Genomic DNA, 22714 nt, shown 5'->3' with positions numbered 1-22714 from the left:
CCTCTAAAATTTAAAATTACCGAAACTAGTCCTCGTGGAAATGAACTTGTTCTTTTTATTTTTATCTGATAAAATGAAAATACGGAGTAATAAACTTGTTTTCAATATTGGGTTTTTCTTTATCAGAGAATCTCTTTTATCTATTATTACAAAACTATAATTACATCACCCTTATTCAAAAAATCCTAGCTGGAAAAACCTCCCCCCTTGGATGAAAAAAACCCTTTTAATCTCAGCCCTACAAAATGAATCGTACGTTTATCCCTTCTGAGAAACGTCACGCACAAAAGCCAATTACATCTCTATCCCTGTACGCTCCTTACTTTCAAACACCACGGATCTTATAATCTTTTCAAAAAAACCAGCGCATCACTAGAACCATTAACGTTGAATAACTCAAAATCCCGTTCTTGATTCTGTTAATTACACGATGATGAAGGATTCTCCAATCAAAGTTTTTTACTAATACAAACTCATGAGAACGATGGAACTATCATAAAACCTAATTTATGCGTTTGCCCAGTCAACCGATATTCATACCTGCTATATTTTTCCCTAATTTCGATATTCAGTCATGCCATATTCATACCTGCGATCGTTTGCCCTAAGTATCTTCAAGCTGTTTGGTTCCCTATAATGGAAATCAAGGTGTGTTGTTTTATTTGTGTTGAAATAGGGTTTTTATTGGGTTTTTTTGAATTAATTCATCATATGTACTTTTACGATACATAAATTGCAATTACGTTTCCACCAAAGAAGAGCATGATCTTCGTTTCAGGTATGTCAATTTCGATTTATTCTATATTATCTGAAATTAGGGTTCATAGTTACACTTAGATTCACTACATGTTAATAAAAAAACTGATCAACTTATTTAGGGTAGTATAGAAGTAAAATTCAAACAAAATGGTTTCCTTGCTATTTTATATGAATCAAATTTGTGATTATGATAATATGCTTCCATGATTCGGATTTGTTAATCGTGAACTTCAAATTTGATGATTTTAGCTATTTTTATCAGTTTATATATGAATGAGTTGATTCTGGTTATGTTTTATTTGAATGGGTAATATAAAATAGCAGATGAAACATTCACGGTTCAAAGGGTTGCATATTTATTCTTTGATTTTCATTTAGTTTAAACTAAAGCATACGGCTAATTTTTCAAATTTTAAAATTGACCCAGGTTAGTAATGTTTTGACAAAATTAATGATCAAACATATTCAAACCACATCTAATATGAAACCTTTGTAGTTGCTGCAACTTGCAAAACCAATAAAAATAGCAGCTGGGTTAGCTTAATCTATTACTAATTTGAATTATATTATTATATGCATGTGTGTTTTACAAATTTTGCAAGTAATGTTTTGCTATGTCATACAATAAAAAACAGGTCCTCTTAGGCAATTTTTGTGCTTAGAAGTCATGGTGAAGCATTTCGATTCACCATTAGCATGTCACTTACCCTATGAGTTGCTTTCTAGAACTATTTAAAACATATGGCTATTATAATAATTTTATATATGAGGACATGTATGCTTATAGTGATTGTTCCTGAGTTTGATTTAGAATCTGTAGCTTCAAGAGATGAGTAAGAAGAAAAAATCATTTTATGTTTTTGGACTTGTGGAAAAAGATAAAATATAGTTACGATCTAAAATTTGTAAATTATTTACGGATGTTGTGCATACAATGGCTGAGAATTCCCATGCACTTTACATACATGCTGCAGTGGGTTCATGAGACGCGGTATGTTGGGTTATTAATAATATTCAACTAAGAATAAAAGTAGCTAAAAATTTTTTAACTCACTAAAGGATTTTATTTTTTTTTTTTTTTTTTTTTTTTTTTTTTTTGTCAATAAGATTATCATCAGTATGGAATGGGGATATTTTGGTCCTCAAATTTGCCTAGAACATCATATGACATTGGATGATTATTTTGTAAGTCCTCGTATTAATTTAATACTTCAAATATGTTCACTAGCTGGATTGATCGTAAGTTTTCTGAACTTTTATTTTGTAGTTCTGTATAAGGGTTTTTACTACTATTACTTATTTGGATGATTATTTGCATTAGTAATTTATTACAATTTTTTATCCTTATTTTGAAATGCAATTTATTATTTATTACAATTTCTGACCTCATGATTAAGTAATTACTGGAAACCAATGCTTATATGTATAAAACCCTTGTGTGAGTGCAGAGATCCTTAATGAAGGAAGTGACGTTTATAGCTTTCGAGTTTTGCTTAGAGATATAATAATGGGAAGGAGTCCGTGTATTATTTGTCTTGCCAATATACATATTTAATATTTATGCCAAAAACTCATTTGACCTTTTATATGAGCGTTAAGAATGACTAAAGTCACATTCATAAGCAAATGTGTCAAGAACGCCACCTTTAGTCTTACTCTCCTGTTGTCATATGTCATATTGTGTGTAATATCATGTATGCCTACAATCGACTATATGCATATGGGTCAAGAATTCACCTTCTAAACTATACAGTTTTTATGGCATTGTTAAAACAAATTAGGTTTTTACTAAAAATACTTAGGCTGTAATTGAACTTTGTTTGTACTTTGTTCGATATAATATTTTTATGTTTAAGTCCCGCGAATTCGCGGGTTATAAACTAGTAGTGTAAGATTACAAATCTTTGTATTATATTATATTTTATATTTTATAAATAATAATAATGATGAAAAAAATATATATATAACCATTTAATTTAAAATTTAAAATCAATTTAATATAATTTTATTATTTACCTACAAAATCTAAGTTTATGGTATGATCCAATTTGTCTTCTATACTGTAGTAATACATGGAAATGTATAAGTTTCCAACTCATGACAACATAAGCGTTAAAGAGTGCATTAACATTGGAAAATTTAAAGCTACTTATAAAGTGATTAAAAACAGGTTGTTAAAATTTAGATAATTACATGAGTATTAGACTTGCTTTATGAATTGACTAATCACAAGACGACTACTCGCTTTGAGAGGAGCTTAGAGTCATTGCGGATGAATTTTTTGTGGTCACGAAGGGGTTTATGCTTCTTAGCGGATTGATAGTTGCAAAGTTAGTAGCTCCTTATGTATGATAACTAGCAAACTATGTACGAGTATTTTACAATTTATTTAGATTGTCGCAAAGTTATGATATACTACTACAATTCATACTAAATAAGTAATAAACGTATTATTTTATAATTCGTATGTAACAAATCGTTATAAATCAACCGGAACAAAACGGCTTGTTACGTTAAAAGTTAAAAATATAATAACATATCATACCTATACCTTGAAGAATAAAACGGTATATAATAATAAGTTTTTGATGAAAGTCGAAATACATCAGATAACATATAAATTTTCACAATTACCACATACTATAATTTCAAATTTAAGTGGCCAACAAAAATGAATTTATAAACTTATGGTTTTGTTTCCCGAGATTAAGAAGGAAAATAAATGAAATGAATGAAGAAGAAGATCCTTCAGATTTAGGAGGAAACTTCGGAAGGATAATACATCCACTTTCATTCTCTTTTCTGTAACATAAAACTCAGAGACACCAATTTTTTTTATGTTTCTTTCACTTCATTTCATTTCCATTTAAATTAAAACTTTTAGGAGGAAGCTTTAGAAGAAAAATTATACTCCCTCCGTCTCATTCCAATAGTCCACAGACAAAAAACACGCAGTTTTAGGAAATCCCACTAACTTCATTTCTCCACCAATGAAATATCTTCTCTCTCCAGATCCACCAATGAAATATCTTCTTTCCTTTCTATTTATGAAAGTGGACTATCAGAATGTAGGGGTGGTCAGTATTTGGTTTGAAACCGTGGAACCCGAAAACCAAACCGAAACCAAACCAGAAAAAAACCAAACCGAATTTGAAAAACAGTTTTCGGATCGAGTCAAACCGAAACCGAATTTGAATTCGGTTTTTGGTTCGGTTTTCGGTTTTGAAAATTCTGAATTCGGTTTAACCAAAAACCGAATTCAAAACTGAATTCAAAATTTTTATATATTTAATTTGTATATTTATGTTTTAATGTCATTATAATTTGGGACCCAATCAATAAAATATGTTATCACCCATATAACGATTTGGTAACTCACATTATAAATAAGTTACTCAAATTATTATGTTCTTCTTCTTAATAACAGAAGTGGTAAATGTCATAATTAAGCTGTAAATATTAATAAATCATCGAATTCTTGATAATTTAAAAGTACGTCATTGTTTTAGGATACAAATAACTAAGACATCAGTAACGTCACAATTAAACTACCATCGTTCTCAGTTTTATCATAATATTCGGTTTTAACCGAAAACCGAACCGAATCCGAATTTGAATTCGGTTTTCGGTTCGGTTCGGTTTTAACTTTGAATTCGGTTTTCGGTTCGGTTTTCGGTTTTGCGCAAAAAAAATTCAAAACCGAATACACCGAACCGAATAAACCGAACAAACCGAAAACCGAACCGATGAACACCCCTATCAGAATGGGACAGCCCAAAATGGAATACTGCCCTATTGGAATGAGACGGAGGTAGTACTAGATAAGAGCACTGGGAGTGGTGACCTAGGTCACTTGGCATGTCAGGCTTGACTTGGTGAGTCAGAAAAAGTGGAGAGTGGTGACCTGTGTCAGTTGGGGTATGTCAGTATTTATTTTTGTATATGAATGTGAGTTGAGAATATTTATATTAATTTTTAATTAATAAACCGGTGCCTCGATTCGCGTCGCCTATGTGACTGACCAAGGTGGGACGAGCAAATGTGACAGGATGGGGGAGTGGCGCAACGTGCGACGAGGGTCCCGACGGGAGGGAGACGGAAGTCCACTCCTGGTGCTCTAATACATCCACTTCTATTCTCTTCTCAATATAAAACTTAGTAACGCTAATTTTCTTTGTCTTTCACTTGATTTTATTTCCATTCCAATTTCACTAAAATGGTTATGGTTATTCTTAGTATAATTATTCACCTCTACTTTCACATTCAAAAATTCCATTCACTAGTTAACGGATCTCTGTACACTCAAAAAACACCAAAGTCGTTGTATATACAAATTCCATCTAAATTACTTCAAATTGTGATACACCACCAACTCCAAAATTCGCATCTTACTGGCACGAACCTAGTACACCAAGTTTCACTGAATATTGACCAGTAACGCGCGGGAATTTTGCTTGCAAAATTTGGTGTTTGCTTTCCGGCCTATTTTACGGCGAGTACTGCATCATCGCCTACAAATCGGCCTACGGAGAGATCTACGTTGTGGTGCAGTTTTTCCCGGACCGCGGTTGCTAGACGACTGACGGCCACGCTGCCGGAAAATCTTAAATCCTGTCGGCCGGTTACATCCACCTCTTCTGTCTTACGCTTATCTAGTTACCTGCTATTTGCTGTTTTTTTTAACTTTGCTTTGCTGCTTATTTTATTTGCACATGTTCATATAATTATTTTAATCTTGTTAGCAAGTAATTGCCTCTTTGTTAGTATTTTTTGGAAACTGTTTTGGTTGACTGGCCGGTACTTTGATCAAGATAGATAGTTATTTTATCCATTTTTATATTTATAATTAAGTATTAAATTAATAACTTATTATTTCATATCTTTTTAATCGTAGATTGTGTATTGGGATGCTATTTGTGCTTTTTTGATAGTTTATTACTGTATTATATTAATATATATAACAACTTTTTTTCTCATCTTCTATTTCATATTATAATTGTTGTATTTTTCCTTCTAATTTGTTATAAGCTAAATTTTTGGTTAGGTTACTTATAATTCTATATATAATATATATAATATAATAATTTACCTACTGTTTTTCGTTGGTGTAATTTCGTTGTTATTTACTCCCTGTTTTTTATTTATATTTCTTCTACTTGCTTATAGTTATTATTACTTTATCTTTTTTACTACTAGCTGCTCGTAGTTTGGTAAGATAGACACTAGACGTTCTTATGATTTCTTAAGGTCATGTCCTTCTGGTTCTGGGGCGGGTAGGTCGGTTGGGCCTAGAAGCGGCAATAGGTTAGCGAGGTTGGGTAGGATTAGAGTGGGTAGTTGGAATGTGGGAACTTTGACCGGCAAGCGGTATGAACTGGTCGAGACTTTACGAGAATGCAAAGTGGACATTTTGTGCGTCCAAGAGACTAGATGGAAAGGTCGAGGGGCGGCTAGGATCAATGACTACAAGTTGTGGTTCTCGGGATCGAGAGTAGCTAGGAATGGGGTTGGAATCATTATTGGCCCACCCTACAACGAGTATGTTGTGGATGTAGGTAGACGGAGCGACAGGATTATGTCGGTTAGGTTGGTTATTCAGGAGGTGACTTTCACGGTAATTTGCGCTTACGCACCCCATGCGGGCCGTGGAGATGCTGAAAAGAGACACTTCTGGGAATCGTTAGACGCGGTTGTGAGGATGTGCCCTTCGGACCATAGTTTACTTATTGGTGGAGATCTCAATGGCCATATAGGATCTGATGTTGAGGGATATGCGGGAGTCCACGGGGGTTTTGGGTACGGAGCTAGAAATGAGGAAGGACTCTCTATTCTTGAATTTGCTGTTGCCCACGACTTGGCAGTTGTGAATTCGTTTTTCAAGAAGAGGGATGCTCAGTTAGCAACTTTTCATAGCGGAGGTCATAGTACCCAGATTGACTACCTGTTAATTCGCAAAGGGGATCTTAGGACTTGTGGAGACTGTAAGGTCCTGACTGCCTGGACATGCTCCTCCCAGCACAGACTGTTGGTCATGGATTTGGTTCTCCAGAGACGGGCCACCAAGAGTGTGAGACAAGCCCAACCTAAGATCTTGTGGAAGAAGTTGAACGGAGAGAAGGCAGAGACCTTTAAAACTACGGTTATAGGTAGAGTGGATGCTGAATTAGAAATGATATCCAATGATGACACGGATCAGATGTGGAATTGTCTGGCGTCCTCCATTAGAGAGGTAGCCAAGGAAACCCTAGGTGTGGCTCTAGGTACATGTAGAGGCCATAGGGCTGTTAGAGAATCATGGTGGTTCAGTGAAGAGGTTCAAAGCAAAGTTGCGCTTAAGCAACTAAGGTTTAGGGAGCTCATCGCTGGTGGGGAGGGGACTCCGACGGATAGAATTAGGGCTGTAGAGAGATATAAAGAAGCCAAAAGAGAAGCTAAGAAGGCTGTAGCCCTAGCAAAAGAAAATGCATATGAAGATCTGTATAAGAAACTTGACTCCAAAGAGGGAGCTAATGATATTTACAAGATAGCCAAAGCTAGGGAGCGAAGACGCATGGATCTTGATAACATCAAGTTTATCAAAAATGAAGATGGTCAAACTTTAGTTAAGGAAGACGAAATTAGGAAAAGATGGGAAGAGTATTTCTCATCTCTCTTCGTAGTGGGAAGACCAGAGCGCCACGAGGACTTACAAGACGCTGATATAGAACAATCCCATAACAGCATAGATTGCGAGAGGATTAGCGAAGAGGAAGTAAGATTGGCACTACGAAAGATGGGGAGAAATAAATCAGTGGGACCGGATCAGATCCCTATTGAGGCGTGGCGGTGCCTGGGCGACACTGGTGTTAGATGGCTGACTTGCCTTTTTAACAAGACGTTTCGAAGCTCTAAAATGCCTATGGAATGGAGACTGAGTGAGACTATTCCCATCTATAAGAACAAGGGGGATGCTCAATGTTGCGGTAACTATAGAGGCATAAAATTACTTAGTCATACTATGAAGCTTTGGGAGAAAGTGATTGAGACTAGACTTCGACGCGAAACCGATGTTTCGGAGAACCAATTTGGTTTTATGCCAAAGCGCTCTTCGATAGAGGCAATCCATATTATTAGGAACCTTATGGAGAAGTATAGAGAAAAGCAAAAGAACCTAGAGATGGTCTTCTTAGACTTAGAGAAGGCCTACGATTGCGTGCCACGAAACTTGATTTGGAAGACCCTTAAGGGCAGAAGTATCTCGAGTAGGTATATTAATGTTATTAGAGATATGTACGAAGGGGCGAAGTCTTGTGTTCGAACACCGGTGGGAAATACTGAAGTTTTCCCAATAGAAGTAGGCCTGCACCAGGGATCGGCCCTTAGCCCTTTCCTTTTCGCTTTGATCATTGATAAACTTTCTCGAGGGATACAAGAATGCAACCCTTGGTGCCTGATTTTTGCCGATGATATTGTGCTCGTTTCGGATTCTAAGGAGGAGCTTAATAGAAGGCTGGAGCAATGGAGGGTGGCCTTAGAAAGTAACGGTCTATACATTAGTAGACAAAAGACAGAATATCTTAGTTGCGATTTTGATAGGAATGTTGATGAACAAAGTGATGGAGTGAACATCTGTATTGGAGACCAGATCTTGCATCCACAAACTTCGTTTAGATACCTGGGCTCGGTGTTACACAAATCGGGGAGGATAGATGAAGACGTGTCGCACCGAATTAAGGTAGGGTGGGTGAAGTGGAGAGCAGCGACTGGAGTCTTATGCGACAAGAAGATCCCCCTTAAGCTGAAAGGGAAATTCTTCAAGGTGGCAATTAGACCTGCCATGTTATACGGATCAGAGTGTTGGCCTATGACGAAAGCACAAGAGAGGAGGATGGAGGTGGCAGAGATGAGGATGCTTAGGTGGACATGTGGTAAAACCATGTTAGATATGATTCCTAATAGTGTTTTTAGGGAGAACCTGAAAGTTAGAAGCATCATCGACAAGCTTAGAGAAGAACGACTTCGATGGTTTGGGCATGTGAGAAGACGACCTCCTACTGCCCCTGTTAGGAGGGTCGAGACACTTACGGTTGACGGCGTAAGAAGAAGGGGTAGACCTACGCGTAGGTGGGAAGATAGGATAAAGCTAGACTTGAAGGAGCTCTTATTGACCGAGGACATGACCTCTGATAGGGTTGCGTGGAGGACTAGAATTAGAATAGACGAGTAGGTTTTTTGGTTTTGTTTGTGTGTTTGTGGTTTTGTGGGTCTGTGTGGGTATCTTCTTTCACTCTGCTCTTTGCTCTTTGCTGGTTTGTTGTTTTTTTTTTTTTTTTTTTTTTTTTTTTTTTGTATGTATTTTTTTTTTTTTTTTTTTTTTTTTGTGTGCGACCTTTTTTTTTTTTTTTTTTTTTTTTTTTCTCTCTAGACCCATGCATCGATGGTGTAAGTTTGGACATGTGGGTTTCTATGTGTATGTATGGATGTTCGTGTTTGTATGTATGTATTTAACTTTGTTCGCAGGTTTATGTTTGTTTGTTTGTATGTTCGCTTGTTTTGCTTTTCTGCTTGTCTTTGATTGTATTTATGTATTTATGTATGTTTGTATTTATGTATGGTTGTATGTTTATATGTATGTATAGTTATATGTTTGGTTGTATGTATATTCGTATGTTTGTATGTATATCCGTATGTTGGTATGTATATTCGTATGTTTGTATGTTTTATATCTATGTATGCGTATGTTGGTTTTCCCGTATGTATGCTTGTTGGGTAGATACTGTTTTATGTATGTTTGTATGTTAATTCTTATAGAATGGCTTGCTATGTTGTGTTTTTATCTGTATGTGGACATATATGTTTATTTCTCATTTAATGCAGCTTTACTTTATTCGTCCTGTGCTCCGCAGTACACTCTAAGGTACGTTTTTCTTTTTTCTTTTTTACGGCGCTGTTTCGGGAGCCATCAGCAAGCGTCTAATTATTGGCGACTTGACTGTCGCTTAGAGCCTAAATCGAATCCCAGGCAACATTTTAAAACCCATGGAAATTCGTTCCACCATTTTCATGGCGTTGGCATTTAATTTTTTTTTTTTTTTTTTTTTTTTTTTTTTTTTTTTTTTGGCCGGAGGTCCGTTGCAAGCAATCTCTTTATCCGTCGAACATAGAGAGGGAGGACTTTCTCTACCCTTGTGAGTGTTTCACTCGGGGTGGTGAAATGACTTCTCTTTGTCCTAGGGTAGAGGTAGGATTGTCTACGTCTCACCTCCCCCATACCCTACAAGTGTGGGATTGGGTATTGTTGTTGTTGTTGATTTTATTTCCATTCAAATTAAAACTTGCGAACAAAGGTTACCCCAAATCTATAATTCTCAAATTCATTGATCAACAAATACATGTTGGTCATTTACATCTGAAATTATCATAAACTCTAGTTCTTTGAATTTATTTTTTTTGAGAAAATGAATTTAAATTAAATTAAAATAAATAAAATGATTTAATCGAGTCGCACATTTCTAAAGATTCATTGACCCTAGACCCCAACAATAATGCAAACCAACACTGCACAGGTATGAACTTATACTTGGCAATTGAGTCAAACACTCAAATTCGGGTCAAATGGGTCAAGCTTTCGAGTCAATTGGGTCTTGAGAAATATTAGACCTTACAATGTAAATCAAAACATAAAAAAATATTCAAATTAGTTTCTCTCCAACTTATTGAGTCATGTACAAAAAATAAAGAAACGGGCCCAATGGGTATCAATACTCAAATATCAATAAATAGAAATAGGTCTAATAGGTTCTGTGAATGGATCAAATAGGTTCTGTGAATGGATCAAATGAGTCAAGCATAAAAAGTTTCATCCGTCAAAAATTTATGAAACCATTCATGGTTATATCATTTATTATGTATATTAATATTAATATTAATATTTCTTATGTATATATAATAAATAAATAATAATAACTAAAATAATGTAATAAATGTAAAAAAAAAAAGTGATGTAACCCAATTGACCTGTGACCCGTTTCGACCCGTTACCCAAACCGACCCAACCTGACCCATTTTGACCCGTTTGACCTATGACCCATTTCAACCCAAAACCATTTTGACCCGTTACCCAAACCGACTCAACCTGACCCGTTTGCCAGACATACATCAACCCTCAATTTGATGTACAATTTTTTCCGGTCATAATTGCATGTTTGGATTAGGAGTAACATGTAGACGATAAGAAGTCTTTCGTGAAGATCTCGTAATGAGATCAAGATAAATGTGTTTAAGCAACCCAGCCAAGCTTGAAGCCAAACTAAAAACTTCAATACGTAACCCGTCCAATCCAACCCAACCTATTTTCACTTATAAGACGCGTCCTAACGAGATAATTTTTAGAGATCACATTCCAACCACATGACAAAGACAGCATAACAAAACCAACAACGTAACACCATAAACTTACACAAACAGCATCACAAAAGTATAAACTTATCCACAATATGATAATACAGATTGCAGCCTCATAAACCGTTCCCTTCAAGCATATACATATAAAATCTGGACAGAGGCACTGACTGATTCTGTACGTCAACTGAGAGGTTTCCCACGCCCCATTGTGAATCCTCTTGTACCGTCTGGCATTTTTGGACCAGGAGGAGGTTTTGAAACTTCACCCACATGATTATGGGACGTTGTCCCATGACCTTGATTTGGTTTGCAATAAACAAGTTAGTTTACATGTCCAATATATTAAGTGGTTCAAGATTTATAAGTAATGTAGATGGCCATCTTACCCATGCCACTAGATCCCTGATACTTCTGTTTCCTAGAACGCCTCCAGTTTTGACCCTTGTTTCCATTTTTGTCCTTTGATTTATGATCCCCGTTATGTGATTCTTCCTAATCAATACAAATCAGGAACTCCATTAAAGAGGTCAGTGGGCCAATAGATCACGCAAAACCACTTATTGCACACTTTCGTAAATGTATGTGTTAAACAGAACTTCGGTTGCCTACCAACCTGATTGCCCTGTCCCCTAGTCAAGTGTATAAAAAACTTTGGCTAAACTAGTAATATGGATTAAAAAACGCCCAAATGTATTTTAACGCATAAAACCCTTCTAAACAATTATGCAAAATCTTTAGCTTCATACTAATGATGATATAATTTGTCATCATATTAGACACACTAGCTTTTCTAGAAAATAAAAAAAAAATTATTTCGCACAAGATGTGTTGAGAGTAAACCCAATCCAACCAGCCTAGAAAATGACCGTTATGACCTGTTACCCGACCAACCTAACTTACCATCTAGACACATTAGAGTAAGAAAAGAACATAGTCAATAACAAAGTTAATAACAATAATACATTAATACCTCTTCATTCAATGTGTCAACACAGTGCTCACTCGAGTGATAGTTCTCTTTGTCCCCAGGTGACTCTGTTTGGACATTACTTTTTTTCTCAGAAACATGTTCCTTTTTCTTCTCAGAATCATGTCCATGTTTCTTGTGTGCATTTTTGACCTAAGTATGAGACATCATTAGCAAAGCAGTTATCATGAAAGGATCGTAAAAAAAATGTGTTACCCTGCGCTTGAGAAGCTTGACTCGCATGCCATTACGCCAGTCCTGTTCATTGTTTAAAGTAGCAACCTGAAGAATACCATCACCATTGAGAGTGTAATGCATCTTATGATAACATTGTCATAACAAAGATGTCAATCAAAATGTAGAGAACTTCTAACTTACAGCTTTCTCCGCAGCCTCAACAGTCTCATACTGCACAACCGCGTGCAACTGCACACACAACCAGAATCATGACAACCATTTGTAATTGAGTAACAAAAAAAACTAATATTCAACAACAAAAACAAAGAATTGAACTTCTCTAGAACTGGCTGATGGGAAAGAGTGCAGCCAAAAAAGAAGTTATAGATTACTATCTTTTGAAACACTAGTCATATACTCGTATTAAACCTCATTTTACTACTATGTCCACAACACAAGAACAATGTGTGAAGGTTTGGAGATTTTCTTGGTTAGGCGTTTCCAACTTATCTAACATGACCATCACTTAGGTTTTCCAGTTTAAGCTTTTTATAAATTCAGTTTCGAACAGATTATTCAGTCGGTTTTAAAATGTAAAAAGTAAACCAAGTATTTACAGCTTTAAATGGAAGAAGAACTAGTGATATTTTTATGTAGCACCATCCTATTAATTTTTTTTTCTTTGACACACATATAACTTCAGCTAGATTTTTTTCTTTTACAATTTAGCACCTGTCATATAATTTGTCAATATGTGAGCTTAAAGTTTTTCCAAGGAGAAACAAGCCCGAAAGTACTCCTTCTGTATCTTTATTCTCAAATCCATGTGAACTTGTGGTTAATAAATTGTGGGATATAATCAATGTTGCCTAGAAGCAACCCTGCTTCCTAGCAACACATCAAAAACTCATAATCCATGTGTCTAGTAGTTAGGTACAAGTTATAGAACAAGGCAAGAATAACATAAGAAAAAAGGCATTGTGCTTGAAATTTTTTAATGAGCCTTACCTTACCACTCAGAAGCTTCTCCTCAATGCTACATTTTCTAGGCTCCCTTGCAGCATTTCCTTCATGAATGGTAATTTTCTTGATCCTAAAAAAGACTGATAGTATGATTAACTGTACAAGGAGAGTCAAATAATACAATATAAGAAGGGAAAGTGGCATACATTCCGACATCACCAAATATCTTCTTCATGTTCTCTACAGTGTGATCCTCCGGGAGATTCTCTACCAGAATAGTGCAAAGCTAGGCATAAAGAAATAAACATTTCACTAGATATCATGCCAAAGAGCAAGGTTGTAAAAGTCGCTAGTCGCCAGTAGGGACTAATCGGTTAAGTCGGAGTCGGGCGTTGACCATTTTAGACTTTGACTATATTTGACCGAATTTTACCATATAATCCAGCTTTGAAGTAATAAATCTGAATTTGACCGACTAAATTGGACTTCTAAAAACTTTAACGAACAAACTTGCCAAATCGAAAGACTAGTCGGGGACTAGTCAGACTACTTAAAATCCCGACTACTCGGGGAATTTTACAACCAAGTCCAAGAGAATGCTTTGACGTTTTAATAAAGAAAGTGAAAAGAAGAGTATACCTCTGGATCCAACACGTCGGTCAAACAGAATGGATGAACTCGCTTAACCTTCTTCCCATTTGAGCTTAGAGTCTGAAGCCATTAATAAAAACTTTAGTTATTAAAACTAATGCTGACATGTAGGTCCCGATGATGTGGAATTAACATTAACATATCTTGGTAAGATCCAGAGTGGAAACAGGCTGATGTATTCAGCTAAAGCACTTGTAATTATATTGGTAAATTCATAGACTCGAGTGCACAGAACTTACTTCACAACAAGATACTAACAAACCAAACCTAACATAACCTAACCAAATTAACAAGTTGATTGGATCGTATTTATAACTATAACTATACCAGTCTATATTATTTTTCGACTTTAAAACGTCCTTTTACACATATTTTTTCAATAACTTAGCCCCGTATACTTATTCGGTACACTGATATAAAACTGTTCACATTTTTAGGTTCATTATTCTTATTTTTAACTTTCAGTGAAGTCCAAATTACAAACAGAAGCCCACACTTAGTCATAGGCGCTATGAATTATGGGTTGTGAAGCTTACCAAAAGAGAAGATTCCTTAAGTGCAGCCACAACAAGATATTTGTGATGTGTCAGCTTCTTCATTTTCTTGAAAGAAGCAATAACTGCAACAGGAACTGCAAAGAAGTAGTACATTAATTTCCTGAGGATTATTGGTTAGTTTAGTTGACCCTCTGCTGCATAAAGATTTTAGGTTCCTTTTTACAATAAAATTCCTTTTTGTTCGTTTGAGATGATATTGCAACTTTGATCTATTACCTCAATGGAGCTTACCAAAAACACGATGCTCTTATGTTCATTGGAAGAGTTTAATGGAATTGTCATCCATAAATATCATACATATTACATAGAGGTAAAGGGGGTTTCTCATCCTTATGGCTTCTAGTTTACAAGACACAGAGTACTTAGTGGCCATATACATCGTAACATGGGCTAGAACATCTTAAAATGGTGCCTGTCGTATCCTATAAGGCTATAATACAGAACAGTTCACAGCCACATTATTTAATCTCTAAGAACGTATGAGATATACACAACTTGTGTAGCACAAGAAGCCTCGAAATGAATAGAAAACAACCCAAAACTGTGTCAAAGATAGAATATGCATATCACATACCAAAGTATAAACTAGAGACTAATATATTATAAAACATGTCTTGAGAAGGAAAAAGAAAATCCCTAATGACTGATATAGAAACTTAATTATTGAATAAACAATGAGTTACTTACCATAGCCTTCCTCATCCTTTGCAAGATATTTCAACAAGAACTTGTCGGTTCTTAAATTTTCGTCACTCAAATAGTATTCCACCTGCAAAAAGATACTTAATTCTCTTCGTACAGAAAAAGAATAAACAAGTATTGAAATGAGTAGGATGCAAAAGCTAATTACTGATTCTCATATTTAAAGTCATGTATCTTTCATCACTGTGCACACATACCAAAAGCCGTGGTTTACAAAATAAACTTTACTAAGTCGTATAGGGACATTGATATGCACCACCAGCATCAAGTAAAGTTCTAACATAGTCATATATATATATATATACATATACATATATATATATATATACATATACATATATATATATATACATATATATATATATATATATATATATATACATATACATATATATATATATGTGCTTTCACATGAAAAAGAACACCATCAATCTTATCTTCATTCCCTCAAACAGAACAAAAAAAGTCAAAATGGTGTAACAGGAAACACATACCTTTTTCATTTTTCAAACATAATTAATAAAAATAATTATATAGAGAAAATCACATAATATAGACCAAAACCATAACTTTTAGGTCAAAGTAAATTGTTAACTAAGTGTGTGACTTTGAACGATGTTGACCGACTAATCCCATCTTTGACCGCTTAATCCCCTCTTTGACCATTTAATCCCTACTTATACCAATTAATCCGTTTTTGACCGATTAATCCTTGTTGACCGATGGTTGACCAATTTCTGGAGCGCTTTTGACTAATCTTATCGAAGACCTCTCAAAAACCGATATCTTAATTTCTGTAACGCTGCACATTATGCTATATTGTCCATTGTAATTCGTGAACCTACAACTTAGCCCAGACAAATCATATAGAGTCAACATGGGATGATAAATAACTAAAACAAAATTCTGTTTAGCTCCTAGTTTAAGTATCTCACAAAATGCTCTAGAACAGCCAAAATCCCAAAAGCTGTAATGAATCTCTATAACAAGTCATTCATTAAAGGCGCTCAACTGAAATTTCAGTATTTGTGAGCTGCAACAAGATGACAGAGTGTTATTCACCATTAAATTGAAGGGGGCAAAATTGATGAATTCCATCAAACTATAATCTTCCACAAGAATCACTGGTTTTAAACAGAGATGCATTACTTCCATGCTGCTGAGTCCCAACTATTGAACTTAAAAGAGAAATGATAATCATCTACATAGTGTAACTTGACAATAGGATCCGGAGTTATTAATTAGTCCTATTGTCTTATACTTCTAAATAACCAACATATTCGCTATCACTGTAAGAGCACTAAGAGTCGTTCAGTGTTAAATCTCAGTGTTAAATTTAACACTCACTAAGGCCAAAACAGGGGAAATCGTTCGGTGTTAAATCTCGGTGTTAAATTCATTATTTAAATACTTTTAATATTATTAAAACAGAAAAACAAAGGAAAAAAAGAAAGAAAAAAAAAAAAAATCACATCGTTACCACCGAAACGGTGACCCACAACGGTGGGATTTAACACCGATTTAACAGCGGGAGGGAGTGGAAACTCCACCGTCCCCACCGTTAAATCCCTTTAACGGAGAAAATTTCTTTCGACTCCCAGAGCTCTAAAAATATGCAATAATCAGATTAATTATGTTGCAACAAAAACAGAACATTTCAATTTAATTTGAAAACAACTTCCAAGACTACATACACACACAAAACAGAAAATCACTGAAACACAAGTGCGATTGATTTAGACATATTCCACTTGATCGAAATGTTATACAGATATCTAAAAGCCTATGTTTAATATAAAAACCGCTGTCAAAAAGTAACACGATATAGAAGTCAATATAAATCGATACCTGCTTAATGATTTTGTCACGAAGATCATCGGTGAGAATAGCCGTTGCGGTGGCATCATCGGTTGTCGGAGGAGGCGGAAGATGTTCATCGGAATCGTGAGGATCGACAATCATCGTGTCCTCATGATGATCATGAAATGAACTGATGACATCATCATCACCACCGCCTTCCATTTGAAGAGATGAGAGAGAAGATCGTGGAAGAGAGAGAGAACGTTAGCGTAAGGAAACCCTAACTTCTTTCTCTTTTGCTTTTCTTCTTCTTCTGATTTCTTCAAATGATACACAGTGTATGTATATAGGGCTTTTTTGTGGCATACGGTGACTGCAACCGCGTGCCGTCGATGACGTCATCGTGTTTAAAAAAATAAGTAGGAGTATTTCCAATTAAATTTCTTTTGCTAAATTTGGAATTTTCTTTTTAGAAGTTAAGCAAATACTAGTAGTACTGTACTTCTAGTCTAGTTCTTAGTTTGCTAAATGTTGTCAAAGTCAGTCAAAAACAATTTTGTTAATTATTTTTGTATTTTAGGCTGTAGAATACTACTCATGTTTATTGATATATTTTTTTTCTTTAGAAAAATAAACTTTTATAGAATCAATGAAACTTTCATTAAATATGAAAAAACCAATCAAAACCACATAGAAAGAGGAAAATCACGCCTCGTAACTAATAATCGGCAAACAATTAACTTAAACCGACAAAACAAACTATCATATGAAAACTAAGAGCGAGCCAATCTAAAAATGGGCGAAACAAAAATACCCAAAACTAAACACAAGACAACACATAAAAACCACTAAACATGGAATCGACGAGAATGACATAACAAGCTAATAGATGGAATCGAAGAAATGTATGGTGGAAAAGAATGCCACCATTCTTCCCGATGAGATTCGGATTGAGGACAAACTTTACTTCATTGAAGAACCTATTGAGATTATGTACCGGAGAGGTCAAGAGACTCAAACAAAGCAACATATCGATTGTTAGAGTTCGTTGTAACGCGTGACAAGGACCCTAGATCACTTGTGAGCGAGGGGACTATATGAAACAGAAATACCCGTACTTTTTTTTAGGTACAACGACAACCACTGCCAGTGGCCAAATTTAGGGACGGAATTTCTTTAACGGGAAGGTAATGTACGACCCTCCTTTTTCCGTTAATTTTCTCGTTAATTATTTAACGACCGTTAGTTGACTTTTGTGCCTTTCGTGTAGAAACATTTTTATGTTATAATCTGTCATAAATATTATTTGTAATATTTTGTTTTGTTGACCGTTTAACTTCGCCTAGCAAATCAAGTGACATGTTTGGTTCCATTTTAGTAGACCTACAACGGGCATTGATCAAAGCATTAAAACTAACAAGATCAGGTTCACAATCCTCTTTGTGCCTTAAATCAATTAAGTACTTCTTGAACCTGAACGAACCGACCATATCTAGCATAAACTCCCATCATTGCATTGTAAACCTGTACAATACTATCATTTCCTTCTTCTGACCATTCAAAAATCCCTACAGCTAAAGATTCTCGATTTGCTTTACCAATAATAGATAGTGTAGTTGCAAGCATTCGTGTGATGACCCGGGAATTTCCGACCAAAAATTTAAACTTGAATCTTATATGGTTTCGACACGATAAGCAAAGTCTATTATGTTGAGTCTCAAAATTTTGAAATTTCATTTATGTAATCAATGACCATTCGACTGCTTCCGGCGATTCACGAACCTACTGATGGTAAATGAATGTGTATATATGTATATATAAATATATGTATATATATAATAACTTAAAATATTGATATACGATTTAATCGTTAAAATGTAAGATCCTGTTTCCTTTTGGTTTGGACGCCGTCCAAAAATCTGGGACGCCGTCCCATTATGAAGGGCTGGACGCCGTCCAAAGATCTGGGACGCCGTCCCATTTTGAAGGCCTGGACGCCGTCCAGAAATCTGGACGCCGTCCAGATGGTCTGACAAGCCAGCCTTTGTATTTTTAGTTATTTAGTTGGGCAATTTGGTAATTTCACATGTATGGACGACTTAAGGGCCTTAGGATCAGTTTGGTGAGCTCATTACTTCATTTCTCAACCACCAAACATCATCCATTCATTCTAGAGAGAGGGGGTGGTTAAGTGTGAGAAAGCTTAAATCGGGGAAGAAGAAGCTCATTTCGGGTTAGAACTCGGGAGTTAAAGTTGTTCATCTCCTCCTTAGCTACGTTTTGATAGTTGTGGTAAGCCCTAAATCTAATTTCCTTGTTTTAAATCGTTTATGAGCTAGGGTTTAGGTAGTGATGAACCTTAAAACCCATTTTGGTAGTGTTTTGGGGATTTTGGGTAAGTTTGGGTCATGAAGACCCAAATGGTGACTACCCTAGGGTTTTGAAAGGGTAAATGGTGTAAATGGGTCTTAAAGACCTAAGTAAATACTAATACACTTATAGTTAATGTCAGTGGGTGTGATTTGGGTTGTGGGTGACCCAAATGGGTGTGTTGACCTAGAAATGGGTCAAATGGGTCTTTGATGACCTAGGTTGTCTTGCATGTATGAAAACGAGTTAACTTTGTGGTTAAAAGTGTGTTAATACCTTAATTGGCTAAGGTTAGGGTTTTTGGTGAAGTTAACTCATTATTAGGGTTAAAGGTGCAAAATGGGTCGGGATTGCACTTAGGGTCAAAAGACTCTAGATTGTTAAGTGAGTTGCTTGACCGACTTGAGTTGTGAATTGATTATGTGCTAAAATGTAATAGGTACGTTACATTGACGTTGCAAGCTCGGTTATCTTACACGAAGACTTTGAGGTGAGTGGAATAATTATATGCGTATGTATATAATGTATCTATTTGTTGTAGCGTGAAACGTGTAGTGTCGAGGTGCTAAGACACCATGTTTCACGTGAAGAGTGTAGCATCGAGGTGTTAAGATGCCACTCGTGAAAGGACCCGTTCATATACATTATAAACGATTCACAATAGTTGATTATATTGCGAGGTATTTGACCTCTATATGATACATTTTACAAACATTGCATTCGTTTTTAAAAGACAATCTTTCTTTACATCGAAAATTGACAGGCATGCATACCATTTTATAATATCCACTATCCAACTATAAATTGATTTAATAATAATCTTTGATGAACTCAATGACTCGAATGCAACATTCTTCGAAATATGCTATGAAAGACTCCAAGTAATATCTTTAAAATGAGCAAATGCACAGCGGAAGATTTCTTTAACACCTGAGAATAAACATGCTTTAAAGTGTCAATCAAAAGGTTGGTGAGTTCATTAGTTTATCATAATCATTTATTTCCATCATTTTAATAGACCACAAGAATTTCATTTCCAGTTCTCATAAATATACGTCCCATGCATAGAGACAAAAATAATCATTCATATGGTGAACACCTGGTAACCGACATTAACTAGATACATATAAGAATATCCCCTATCATTCCGGGATCCTCCTTCGGACATGATATAAATTTCGAAGTACTAAAGCATCCGGTACTTTGGATGGGGTTTGTTAGGCCCAATAGATCTATCTTTAGGATTCGCGTCAATTAGGGTGTCTGTTCCCTAATTCTTAGATTACCAGACTTTAATAAAAAGGGGCATATTCGATTTCGATAATTCAACCATAGAATGTAGTTTCAATTACTTGTGTCTATTTCGTCAAACATTTATAAAAGCGCATGTATTCTCAGTCCCAAAAATATAAAGGGCAAAAAGGCAAATGAAACTCACCATACTGTATTTCGTAGTAAAAATACATATAACGTCATTGAACAAGTGCAAGGTTGGCCTCGGATTCACGAACCTAAATTAATTATATATATTTATGTGTTGGTCAATATTTGTCTAACAAATTAGGTCAAGTCATAGTGTACCACAATCCTAATGCTCGAGACTAATATGCAAAAGTCAACAAAAGTAAATTTGACTCAAAATAATTTCCAAAAATCTATACATGATTAATATATAGTTTAAATATCGTTGTTTTATATTTTTAAATATTTTTAAAAGATTTATTAGAGTAAATAATATAATTTATTTATTAATAAATAAAATTTTATATTAAATTTATATAATAAAATATACTTATATATATATATATATATATATATATATATATATATATATATATATATATATATATTAAGTAATAAAATTTATAGGGTTCATTTAATATCATAAAGATAATATGATAGGTATTATTAAAGTAAGTTATTACACGTAGTAAAATATGTTTGTATCACATATTTATTTGATAAAATAATATCTATAATGATAGTAAGTAAAAGTTGTATTATTTTGTAATAATAATTATTATTATAAAAATATCAATATTTATAATTACTAAGATGACATTAGATAAAACGATAATTCTAATTATGATAACTTTAATATTTACGATAATTTTTAATATTATCTTTAAAATAATAATTCTATTTAAAATAATAATAATAATAATGATATTTTATAGTAACAATGACATTTCTATTAAAATGATAATTTTTGTTAAAATGATAGTTTTAATACTAACGATACTTTTAATAATAATAGTAATGATAAAAATAATAAGAACGATAATTTTATCTAAATCAATATCTTATAACATTTTAATTTCATCATGATACTCTTACCCATTATTTCCTAATCGTTTCGTTTAATAGCTTTTAATCGTCTTTTATATCGTGTTCATAATAATGATAATAATAGTAATCAAAATAATTAGGTGTTACAAATATTTGTTTTAATTACACTAATATTAATAATGATAGTTACTATAACATTATTAACGATAATACTAATAATTATCTTAATGATAATATAGTAATAATAATAATAACAATAACAATAACCATTTTTAAATAATGATATATATATTAATAATGATAATAATAATAATAATAATAATAATACCAATAATAATAATAATAATAATTGGATAATAATAATAATACTAATTATAACTTTAACGATAATAACGATAGTAATAATAAAAAAAATAACAATTTTTAATGATAAATCTCTTTTATTGATAAAGATAATAATAATGATAATAATAAGATAAAACTAGAACGACGATAAAAACGACGATAATAATAATCATTTTTAATAAAAATATCGAAAATTCAATTGATTATAACTTCTAATCCGTTCATCGAAACCATTCGATATCTAAAGGAAAAGTTCTTAATTTTTCGCTAGCTTTCCAAGGACATGCATATCTTATACCTTATCTCAACCGCAAGTGTAACTAATTCAACATTCAACCTAACCTGTCTAAGGGCAATATCAAAAGTACAAGCATGCATAATCCTAAATACTCGAGCACTAGTCAGGGATACACTATTAGTATGTAAAAGTTAAATTATGAGTACTCACGTATCAATATTGAGATTCAATATTGCAGGAAAGGTACGTAGACGCAACGGAAATGATAAACACTATATTGACCTCACGAGCATACCCATGAACCATACTTAATCACCTCCATAGCTATAACCCATAATTTCCTTAATCCTATCCCACTTCAAAAACAATTTCGAAATCACTCGGACAGCACTCCGTCGTAATATTTTATGTATACTAATAATATCTTGAAATAATACGGAGTAAATATATATATGTAAATCGATTGAGAGAGTTTAGAGAAAAATATTTTCAAGTTTCTATGAAATAATGAAA

The 22714-nt window shown here is 34.2% G+C and overlaps 2 protein-coding genes across 2 annotated transcripts; one reads left to right on the top strand and one right to left on the bottom strand.

Annotated features, from left to right (window-relative positions):
- Positions 1-245: 245 nt before the first annotated feature.
- LOC139854318 (uncharacterized) lies at positions 246-9184 on the top strand. The gene is made up of 6 exons (XM_071843629.1): positions 246-310; positions 573-648; positions 1867-1944; positions 5966-7721; positions 8163-8473; positions 9164-9184. Exons 1-6 carry the CDS (start codon positions 246-248, stop codon positions 9182-9184), a joined length of 2307 nt encoding a protein of 768 aa, XP_071699730.1.
- Positions 9185-11052: 1868 nt separating this feature from the next.
- Positions 11053-17274, bottom strand: LOC139852341 (la-related protein 6A). The gene is made up of 11 exons (XM_071841615.1): positions 17008-17274; positions 15145-15226; positions 14437-14531; positions 13889-13960; positions 13456-13535; positions 13295-13379; positions 12488-12535; positions 12326-12391; positions 12113-12262; positions 11529-11634; positions 11053-11438 (listed from the first exon to the last, which is right to left on the bottom strand). Exons 1-11 carry the CDS (start codon positions 17179-17181, stop codon positions 11323-11325), a joined length of 1074 nt encoding a protein of 357 aa, XP_071697716.1. The 5' UTR covers positions 17182-17274; the 3' UTR covers positions 11053-11322.
- Between the last annotated feature and the right edge of the window lie 5440 nt (positions 17275-22714).

Source organism: Rutidosis leptorrhynchoides, chromosome 6 (assembly GCF_046630445.1).
Source record: "Rutidosis leptorrhynchoides isolate AG116_Rl617_1_P2 chromosome 6, CSIRO_AGI_Rlap_v1, whole genome shotgun sequence".
Taxonomy (NCBI): Eukaryota; Viridiplantae; Streptophyta; class Magnoliopsida; order Asterales; family Asteraceae; genus Rutidosis; species Rutidosis leptorrhynchoides.
Note: the sequence above shows the minus strand (reverse complement) of the source record. Positions and strands in the feature narration are given on the sequence as shown.

What these genes read in the sequence shown, in the direction of transcription:
- LOC139854318 (XM_071843629.1), top strand. Translation starts at nt 246, where the DNA reads ATGAATCGTACGTTTATCCCTTCTGAGAAACGTCACGCACAAAAGCCA. An exon ending in TCCCTATAATGGAAATCAAG is followed by an intron (nt 649 to 1,866) that starts GTGTGTTGTTTT and finishes TTTGTCAATAAG; the next exon opens with ATTATCATCAGTATGGAATG. An exon ending in ACGTGTCGCACCGAATTAAG is followed by an intron (nt 8,474 to 9,163) that starts GTAGGGTGGGTG and finishes TTTTCTCTCTAG; the next exon opens with ACCCATGCATCGATGGTGTA.
- LOC139852341 (XM_071841615.1), bottom strand. Translation starts at nt 17,181, where the DNA reads ATGGAAGGCGGTGGTGATGATGATGTCATCAGTTCATTTCATGATCAT. An exon ending in GTGACAAAATCATTAAGCAG is followed by an intron (nt 15,227 to 17,007) that starts GTATCGATTTAT and finishes ATCTTTTTGCAG; the next exon opens with GTGGAATACTATTTGAGTGA. An exon ending in TTGACACATTGAATGAAGAG is followed by an intron (nt 11,635 to 12,112) that starts GTATTAATGTAT and finishes TGTATTGATTAG; the next exon opens with GAAGAATCACATAACGGGGA.